Source organism: Drosophila tropicalis, unplaced genomic scaffold, assembly GCF_018151085.1.
Source record: "Drosophila tropicalis isolate 14030-0801.00 unplaced genomic scaffold, ASM1815108v1 contig_878, whole genome shotgun sequence".
NCBI lineage: Eukaryota > Metazoa > Arthropoda > Insecta > Diptera > Drosophilidae > Drosophila > Drosophila tropicalis.
Genome location: NW_027173374.1, coordinates 13528964 through 13539336, shown reverse-complemented (window position 1 = coordinate 13539336; position 10373 = coordinate 13528964). Strand labels below are relative to the sequence as shown.

General features: G+C 37.8%; 1 protein-coding gene and 1 long non-coding RNA gene across 2 annotated transcripts; both read left to right on the top strand.

Annotated features, from left to right (window-relative positions):
- Positions 1-1874: 1874 nt before the first annotated feature.
- LOC137584793 (uncharacterized) lies at positions 1875-5649 on the top strand. Its single transcript, XM_068300359.1, has 4 exons — positions 1875-2154; positions 2225-2293; positions 3020-3142; positions 3204-5649. The coding sequence occupies exons 1-4, from the start codon at positions 1978-1980 to the stop codon at positions 4149-4151; spliced, it is 1317 nt and encodes a 438-aa protein (XP_068156460.1). The 5' UTR covers positions 1875-1977; the 3' UTR covers positions 4152-5649.
- Positions 5650-6340: 691 nt separating this feature from the next.
- LOC137585366 (uncharacterized) lies at positions 6341-6996 on the top strand. Its single transcript, XR_011033553.1, has 2 exons — positions 6341-6388; positions 6565-6996. It is a non-coding gene; the product is annotated as an uncharacterized lncRNA (long non-coding RNA).
- The last annotated feature ends 3377 nt before the right edge of the window (positions 6997-10373 follow it).

Below are 10373 nucleotides of genomic sequence, written 5' to 3'. Positions count from 1 at the left end.
AAACAAATCAAAAGCCACAACTCAAAACGGCCAAACACACAAAACAGCCAGGGCCATTTTAGCCATTTGAAATTGGCTTTTCGTTGGGCTCACAGCACATTCAATATAATTGCCAATGTTTCAATGCTGTTGGCTGCTACCAAATGGCAAAAACCTTACCCAGTGCCCAGCAAAAATTAGCCGAAATCGAAATCAAAATTAAAAGCGAAAGCCAACTCCCCCTTGCCCCAATGCCAAATCTATTTGTCAGCTGCCAATGTCCATCAATTGTAGCCGTTTTTGCTATTATTTTTGTTGTTTTTGTGTTCGGGTTAATGTACGACTATTTAATATTTATTTAGGGTCTCAGCTCGTTGATATTTATCAAAGGTTGACACCTTTCACACATTCCTGGGGCAATAATGTTTTTGTTATCGTTATTTTGAAATAATAATATTTGGAATTGTAATGTTTTATCAAAAGAGGCTTTCGGTGTTAGGCCGAAATAATATTATTCATTTGCATAAATTTAATAACAATAAAGCGTCAAATGAATTATGCACATAAATAATAATAGAATTGCTTATACATTACGCCAGACAGAAATACATTTTAAAACAAATTTGTTTATCGTTGTTGTCATTATATCTAATGACTAATGGGTTAGTTATATTTTTGGAATTCACGTGCCATTTAGCCACTAACTTAACGGTTAAAAGCTGTCATAGGAACAAGATAAAATGAACAATTAATAATAATGTCATTTACGTTATTTTGAAAATAGTATTTTTTTCTAATGATATGTGAAAAACTGGTAATGGGTATGAATCGAAAGTATTACGATACGAGACAAGAACACAGGGACGGATCACAGCATTTTTGATTGCTGTTTGGCTATGAGAACATGAAATTTTTGTATGAGAACATGAAATTTTTATATTTAGTCGCCCTTGAAGTATGCCCCCCTTCTAGGCTTTCAAGAACCGATTTAGCAGGTTAAAAACTTCCTCACAATCTGTTGAATGAATAAGCCAAACTCTAGAGACACGTTTCAAGTTACTATTAATTAGTTTTTTAGTACAAAACAGAGTCAATTAGTTTGTAAGTCGTTATAACTTTTGATTTATTGAATTGAGAATAGCCACACAAATACTAAATTGCGATATAATATTGTTAAACTTTGTCATCAGAAACAAATTATTTTTACTTAAGTTGTTGTTCCACATTTCGAATTCAATTAACTTGCAATGAATATTTTATTTTTATGCCCTTTCATCTTTTATACCTTTTATTAACTAGCAGCGAGTTCTATTATACCCTGGCAAAACGGTTGCGTGACGCATAGAAGGAAAAGTCTTTGACTATATAAAGTCTTGATCAGCATGACAATGAACGTTGATAATAGTTATGTCTAACGTAACCTCTAACTCTGACTAAATCGCATTACATCGGCTTTGGTTTGTAGTCTGATCTCACTTTCATTTAGTGTAGAGCATTAGTATAGTCGACAGGGCCGAGCTTTTCTCTCCTAAACAAATGTCTGTCAAAAGTTCAAATATTTATCTACTTGGCCAAACACATAACGTTAATTTCTATGCGCACAAGTCGCTGCCAACGCCAACGCCAACGACAACGGCAAAGCTGGCCCTGGCCACTGGCACTGCCAAAGCCAAACGCTTTTAGCCGCATTTGTTATTATTGTTGTTATATTTTTATGCCGAAAACTTACAACATATACACACATACATACATATGTATGTACACTCTGAGCGGATCGCAGCTGTCGCTGATGCTGGGGTCGAAATGATTTTTGTTGGTAACGCGTCGACAGCCAAATGCTCGACAACTTTTTTGTTCAGTTGGCTGGCAGTGCGCACAGAACTCGAAAAGCAGTTAACAAAGTGAGAGCGTACGTTGAACACGTCGATCCGTGTGTGTATTTATAATTTGCAGTATTTTTTGAGTACTGATCCAAATAAACACTACAAACCAATAAAAATGAAATTGTCCCGACATAGATCGTTTTCAAAGGCATTCGTCACACAAGCCGACAATGATGGCCAAGATGACGATCAGCCATCCAGTGTGCGTCTTTTGAAAATCCCACGTGCTGCACCCAGCATTGAGAGTTATGGATTTCAGTTAACACGCAGCAAATGGGATCCATATCCATGGGTAAAATTCTCCACCCTCACACGCTCGCCTTTGGGTGTCTTTCTCCTGTACTAATTGCATGTGTTCACAGGTTTGTGAAGTGGCCGCTGGCACACCTGCCGCACTTTGTGGCCTCAAGGCCGGAGATTGCATTTTGGAGGTCAGTTAGAGTTGGTTTGTACAAATAGAGCCAGAGAGCACTGTCGGGCCGAGAGTGAGCAAGAAAAACGATTTCACGATTTTTTTTTTCTATCTTTTATGTAAACACCACTTGACATAAGCTCTGACATCGTTTGTTGTTGTCACTGTGGCTGCTAACAAACTCTTGATAGCAGCCAAATGCCATATACATATGTATGTATGTACATACGTTCATCTTTATGCGAGTACATATTTCACATTTGCTGGCCCTAATTGCTTTCAGTCGGCTTAAAACATTTTCCTTTCAAAAAATAAAACGAAAAACGTAAAACATTTGCGCAACATCAAAAAACAGTTGGTTCATCTAAAATACACAGACATCAATTTCAAATTCCGTAAAAATGGTTTAAGCTAGAAATCCATATAGACCTTAATATGTGTATATTTCCATATAAATTATAGTTCATCTGTAAACCCCATTCTCTCGGCATTTGTTTATTTGTTTTTGTGATGATAAACTTTAAGATTTATTGCAAGTTGCGAGACAATTCCTTTGACTTGGCTAATGGATATAGAGAATTACGAAATCACTTGAAGAAAATTGTTTTTGTGTTCTATTACACAGCAAAATTCAATTAACAGAATGGCGGCAATAAGTTAAAAACGTTAACAGTTCTCTCTTAACTCTTTGGGTCTAACAGAGCAAGCAGTGCTATTTTTTTTGTTAATTTGTGTCTGATTTCAGGTTAACGATATTGATGTACTTGGCTTACGCATATCAGACGTTAGCAAACTAGTTAAAAGCCAAAAAGATGGCGTCAGAGTTTTATGCTGGAACAGCGGCTGTGAAATGGACTGTGATAAGAATGTGAGTAAAAGGGATATGAGGTATATACATTTATGAGATATTCATTCAATTTGCCTTTTAGAGCATTTGTTGTGCCCCAATGCCGACAAGTCTGAAGCGCCTATCGCTTGTGGTGGATGGCATGCTACGGATTGTTGAGTGCCCCGTATGCAATTTGACCATAACTCCGCCGGCCATGCAATGCCAGAATGGACATTTGCTATGTGTCGATTGTCGGATCCGTTCTGAGCGTTGTCCCGTCTGCCGTGACTTTTATACCCCGAGGCGTGCTCTGGTTGCCGAACAGATTTACTTTACCATTGCGAATGCCTTTGAAATCCTACATGCGGAAGATAAATTGCGACAAAAGCTTTTCGGTGGCATCACAAAAGCCTCTGCAAATCCAATATCAACACTGAGCCCTGCAACTGCAGCAATGAGTAGGAGACGCAAGCCACGTCTGCCCACTAATAAATTCCTCACCAAACTGTTGCAGAGTCGTGCCTACTACTCGCTGGAGAATCTATCACAGTCGAATGCTGCCACATTGTTGCGCACAAATTCCACGGACGACTTCAATGAGAGGCGACAGCCAGCAACAGCATCACCCATACCCACAGAGGCTGCCCCTTCGAATGATGTTACTATTTCCACGCATCTTTCACTCTCAATAAATGATTTACAACAGCCAGAGCATCAGCAGGAGCAGCAGAAAAAGAAGGAGACTCGCCACAGGGCTGGTAGTTTATTGTTCCTAGGCAAAAATCGGCCAAATGTACAAAAGTTTCAGCCACCTGTTCTCCCCATCCAGGAGGAATTGAAGACGCAGCAACACCCAAAGCCAAAGCAAGAGAGAGACCCGTCAATAAAGGATCAACGAGGGGAATCGCAACTGAAAGAGGATGTGACATCGTTGCTCTATTGCTGCCCATGCGAATGTCCTCTACCATTCGATGTTAAGGAGCAACTTCAACTCCAACAGGATCAACATCAAAGCAGTTGCTATAAATCCGCTTTTCGTTTACTTTGACCAACGCCTTGGTCTTTATCAGTTTTTCGCCTTCATCCGACACTTGGCTACCGCTTCTTGTGTAAGCTTCAATTTTATCGTACTTACTAATTAAATTAAATGCAAAAATAGCAAAAAAAAAAAAAAAAAAAAGAAAACTTTGTTATCATCATTATCATCATCAAGGCGGCAAGAGAAACTATTATCAAGTGAATTGCATTCAGACAAAAATGCAAAAGAGAAGAACTTTTTGCCTTGGTTTGAGCAAATGGGAACTCAAGGATTGAGATTCCGATTCAGATTCAGTGAACTGCCAAGTGGAACTGACCAAGTGGATTTCTAATTTAATCACTTCGCAACGCCTCAATGACTTTGTGTCATTTCAAGTTGTTGGAGTTGCTCGACTTTGACTGACTGCCATCATAATGGCGAAAATGATTGAAAGCGCCATCCCCAGATGCAGTTCAATTCAATTGACCCACAACAATGCCGAAGATGGCCAGATGATAATGGCGAGAAGAAAATCGCGTTATAAGCTTTATTTATCATTAGCGCCTCGACTGTTGACATCATGGATCCGGCAGGACCCAGAACCATGGCCATAATGACACCAGCAGTTGTCCAGCCATTATGACTCCAAACCATTTACCATTCTTTATTGCTGCACGACGCTAAAAAAAGGCGCAAAAATAAATACTAAAGACCTGGCTAACTTAAAATATGATGAATTATAAATACCCTTGCAAAAGACCACATTGAAAGTACCAAATTTTAGTATACTTGTGCACAGAGAAGATATATTAATGGCACTCGACTTTAGAAACTTTTCAAACTTTTTGGAATGGGACAAACAAACATTCAAACAAAAGGTGGATACCCCTCCTTGCCATTGATGTAGAAAGAAAATGAACTGAGAACGAGAATGAGAAAAATGTCATTGCAGCCAGGTTAAAGGCAGCAGCAACAGCAGGAGGCTGGCCATTGACCAGCTTAGTCCTGTCCGAGTCCAGCCCAGTGACCAACGGCCAGTGGATGCGATTAGAATGTCATCAAAACCGGAAGTGGCAGTTTAATTTAAACGCGTTAATTGAATTTTATTTTCTGCATTGTTGCCACTCACCAGAGTGAGCTCCAGAGCGGCTCCAATGCGGAGATTGATTTGCTGCTGCAGCTGCTTTATGCCATTGCCTGGCCATATCCCGTGGCGTGGTCGTTGATGGCATCATCTGTAGTCATCTGTAGCCTGGCCTCGGCAAAGTTTAATTACAAACTTCTATGCTTTATTACGCAACAGCAACAGCAGGGAAAAATCATTGAAATTGTATAAGATATCTAAAGAGGTCGGGGAAACTGAGTAAATTGCTATTATTGTTACATTTTCCACTACTCCAACACTTGGAGAAACAAAAATGACTATTAAACAACTGTGAAAACAATTAATATTTCTCATAATTTGTAACCAACATTGGAATAATCCGAATTGCAGATAGTCCAATAACCAGCAAATTTCTAATTGGTTTACAATAACTAAACAAATAAATAATCGACCACATTTTTACTTTACTTACTCTTGGTATTCCTTGGTATTTCTGTTCATACAACTAAAATTTCCTTTAATTTGAATGCAATGTGTTATCGGATCACAAATTACATTGCTGCTATAGGGATAATCTGTGGTTAGAAAACGTTTTTGTAAGAAAAGATTGTTTGTGTTTTTGATTTTTTGAATTACAGTTGACCTAATCTAACCATCTAGTTGGTAGTTAGATTAGTAATAAGATCTCTTGATGCACAATTCCAATTATTCTTATATTTTTTCGACGGTAGTTATCACTGACTGAAACCATTTTATATGGAATCGATCTCTTTGTTAATGCAGCCCGCGGGAAAGTTCTCTCTCTGTCTTGCCCTATTGCTCACTCAGCTCCATTACCCTCATATTGATACGTCTTCTCATTTGCTAGCAGAGAGCTCTTCTAAGCGAGTGCAGTGCAGTTCAAAGAGTGCAGCCAAGCGAGCGAGAGAGACTGAGCAAGATAGTTGGAGAGAGAAAACGGTTATTGCACACTCTGCCATTCTTCACTGGTGAGCGACAAAGTGAGAGAGAGAGAGAGAGAGAGAGAGATAGATAGAAATAGCATTGGCTTCCGCTGATAGTTCTGCGCCTATAAAAGCAAATGCATCTGTGGGGTCAAGCATCAGTTCTTAAAGATGCATCGCCCCGTTCGGTGGAGGGCGGAAGTGTCACTGATCGCTGAGTAAGTAAGCATTTGAATTTTAATATAAATCGATTTTCATTTCGATTTGTAGCTTTCTTTTTCGTTTCTGACATGTGTGCCAGATAATAAATAAAATGGCATAATAAAGTTTTTTCCCAAACTAAAAGTGAAAACTATAAGTAAAAAATTATTAATAATACATTATTTTCTTTCAGAATCTTTCGTTTTTCTCAGTGCATACTTTTTCCTTTTTCGATTTTTAGTTTTCTTTTGGATTTTGTGTCACACACTTTTCTAATTGCATTTCATTATCTATTGGAAATTACTACAATTTCAAGAGTCGATAATGGTAATGGCAATGAGAACGTCAGCGGCAACGTGAATTGCGGTGCAATGCAATTAATTCGATGGCTATAGAAATGAGGAAAGAACCTGAAGTACCAGCTTGAATAGTTTTTGTGTTGAATGCAGCGAGAAGCCAAAAGTTGTGCTCATTGGTTTTTCCCTAATTAAAGTAAAGTGGAACAGCACTCGTTATCGGTCATAATGATGGATAAACAAGATATTTATTTAACCAACTTAATAAAGCAGACAAGCGATGAATAGAAGTAACTAAGCGCAGCTAAGGCACTTAAAGTTTAACTTAATATTCCTTTGTGAGCTTCTGTTTTTAGTTTTTTTTTTGTTTTTAGCTTTTAGTCCTTTATTTTTAATTTGCATCTTGCCTGATGGGCTGCGGTGAAAAGTTTAAGATGCGGCTGCCTTGCATCAAAATAAACGGCACTTTGGGGTGAAGTTTACGGCAACGGCAACACAAAGTGGTAATGGTTAAAACAATAAATTCACTTTATAACAAATTCGTTGGCCACGCCTCGTCTTAGTGGGGGTTGCAGTAGAGCAGCTTATCAGTGGCTACCACACACACTACTGCACTTGGTGTTTGGTGCTTCGTTTTGCTGTCGTGCAACAATGTGACCACCGCCTGGATGTATGCAACAATTTGGAGAACCATTTTGGCGGTGGCGACGGCACAGCTGTTCCATAAAAGAGCGCAACCTTAGAAACTTTTTGCCAACTCTGCCAACAGACGAGCAGTTTACCAACGTCTTGGTTTTCATATTGTTGCATTTGTTGTTGCTGGGAGCTCGGCCCGAACAACATGTGCGGTTGTCATAAATTTAATGCCAAAAAAGGAATTTTCAAGCGCATGAAGTAAGCCTTCTAATTACGCTTTTGGCAAACTTTTACCGCTATATTTGATATATGTACATGGGCTCATTAATATACATATGTATATACAAATAGGTTCACTTTATACATACATACATACATATGTATGTACATACATGTGTTGAAGAGTAAGCACATAAAAGTAGAAGAGGTACAACAGCAACAACTTTGTCTGGGGCACGAAAAATGTTAATTAATTTCACAACGGGAAATGCAAAAGGCACAGCTGTCGTGCAAAATATTTGTATATATTTTTTTGTTATTTTGTTCTGTTCGAATTCATCGAATAAACGGCAAGTGGGAAAAATTATTTTCATTTAATTAAATTTATTTAAAAAAACGTGCTGGCCAGCGCGTTTATTGCATTAGCCGGTCAGCAGCCTCTACACTGATCTGAGATACAGCGAAAAAAGTATATTCTGTAGCGAAAATTCTATAACGATAACTTTTGAATACACTACACAAGAACAGAAAAGAACACTTCTAAAAATATAAAAAATTATAAGCCAGAGCGATAAATTTAATACCAAAGAAGAGGCATTATCTATTCCAAGACAAAGCCTACTTTCGATAGATTCTTAATCTTTTGTTAATAAATACTTTCTTGTTTAGCATACATATAAGTTCTGGAAATTCTAATTTAATTGTTTGAAAATTGGATTGTGTGTGTGTGTGTGTGTGCCCATCAATGAGCAGGGTAAGCATGTTGATTTAATTGTACAATTATTTCAATATCCATGAAAACATGTCTTCACATGGATTTATTGTTTGGCATATATTAAATTATGCTGCCGTTTATTCCATTTTTTTTTCTTTTCTGTTTTTGTTCTTCATTTTTTTTTCAGCAACTTAAACTTAATTACATTTGAGTGAAGCATCCTGATTAAATAATTTTGCGTTTGAATTGCGCGCCCATAAAAATAGGCAACACTTTTTCGCGTTAACTCTGCCTTCCTCTTGCTGGTAAGTGACATATGCATGTTATATGTAAGAGGACATGGGTTTTAATTGAAACGGGTTTAATCTTTAAATTTGAAAACTGACAGTTGGCTTAATAGAAAATGATGCCCCAAAGCCAAAAACCTTATCACATTGCAATGAAACACGCACACACACACTGAAACACAATTACACAATATTATATAAATATTCACGAGATCCCCGAGAAATCGGTGCGCAATTACAAAATGCTAAAACGAAAACGAACAAACAAATAGCGTTGCTTGCCGCACACTATAAATTAAAATTAAAATTCCATTGATTAGAAAATTTTAAATGCATGGAATTTTGGGGTATATCGCTCTGTGGCGATCTTTTGATTTGCATAATTGCCAGCCAAACCGTGGAAACGCACTGCAAATTCGCGGCAGAAGCAAGAGCAGCAACAGGAGCAGCAGCAGCTGCCTGATGCTTATCGGAGTGGAACTTGCCACTGGCCGAGTACCTCATCCAGGCCACCCTGGCAGCCAGCACATAAATATCGAAAAATCCAACACATACATACACAAACACATGTACATACATACATATATAGAGGAGAGGAGGTTTGCCTACAAAGTGATTCAAACTCGTGTGGGGCTTTTCTATTTAGTATCTTCTTTGGCACTCAGTCCCATCCTTGTGAGAGTTTTTTAAATTAAAATGTAGAAATATGTACATATATGCAAATATTGTTATAAAAATGCCACATAATTGACAAATGTTTCATAAACACATACACATAAGCATACATTTTTATATAAAGGCGTGCCAAGTACACTTGGGCGTCGGTTTGGTTTTCTCACTTTGCTGATTAACAAACATAAATTGTTGGCGTGCAACATTTTCCATAATTATTACTTGCAACCTTTTTGGAGGAAAGGGGATTGCAATTGTAGATGAATTTACTACTCTCGACACTTAAAGAAATTAAAACACTTGGAACAAACTGGAATATATAAAAATTAAGAAATTGTATAAAAAAAGGATAAAATTCCATCAACTAAATCGTGAAGCTTTCATAAAGAGATTTAAGAGGATTATCTAATCCATATTTAACAAACTCTATTTAATTTAATTTCATAATCAATTTTCGCAAGAATTTCTTTGAAGTGTAAAGTGCTTGGCAAATATTTATGTCTGCCCTTTTTCACATAAAGTTTGAAACTTTAATCCGCAAAAAGAAAATATCAAGCAAAAAGCCGTATTTGGTCTGCAAAAATTTCAAAACTGGCATGGGAATGGACACCCTAAACATACCACATTCGAACTAGGCAATGACCACTTGTAGCCACAGCAGGCAGTCCACTCCACATCTAACTCCATGGTCGAATGAAAGGATAGTTAGGGTGGCATGGTGGAATTTTATCACGAAGTAAAAAGTCAAAATCATACTCATGCTCATGTTTTATGTGGGATATTCGTTATGTTTTGCTGCGCTGCTTTTAATTGCTTTACATTTTGTTGTCTATATATCTGTGAACGTTGTTTCGCTGTCTGTGTGTGTGTGAGTGTGAGTGTGGGTAGATGTGGCATGTGCTTGTACATATATGCGGCTTGTAATGAAGACCAGTCTCGGTCTGCATATTAACTGGCACACTTACAACGTTTTAAAATGCAAGTTTCCACCCACTGTCCACTGTCTCTTCCTCTAAGCATATTTAGTGTTGTAGTTGTACAGCGTTAACAGAAAATGAAACCAGCATCGGCAAATGAAAGGGGGTTATGAAAGGGGCATCAGAAAATTTGTGCACGGCTTTCATTGTCTGTCATAAGCATAAATGGTTATTAATATTAAAGTTCATAACGGGCAATG

Bases quoted from the DNA above. Each gene is read 5' to 3' on its own strand.
- LOC137584793 (XM_068300359.1), top strand. From the start codon at position 1,978: ATGAAATTGTCCCGACATAGATCGTTTTCAAAGGCATTCGTCACACAA. The intron at 2,155-2,224 runs GTAAAATTCTCC...ATGTGTTCACAG, and splicing joins AATGGGATCCATATCCATGG to GTTTGTGAAGTGGCCGCTGG. The intron at 3,143-3,203 runs GTGAGTAAAAGG...TTTGCCTTTTAG, and splicing joins AAATGGACTGTGATAAGAAT to AGCATTTGTTGTGCCCCAAT.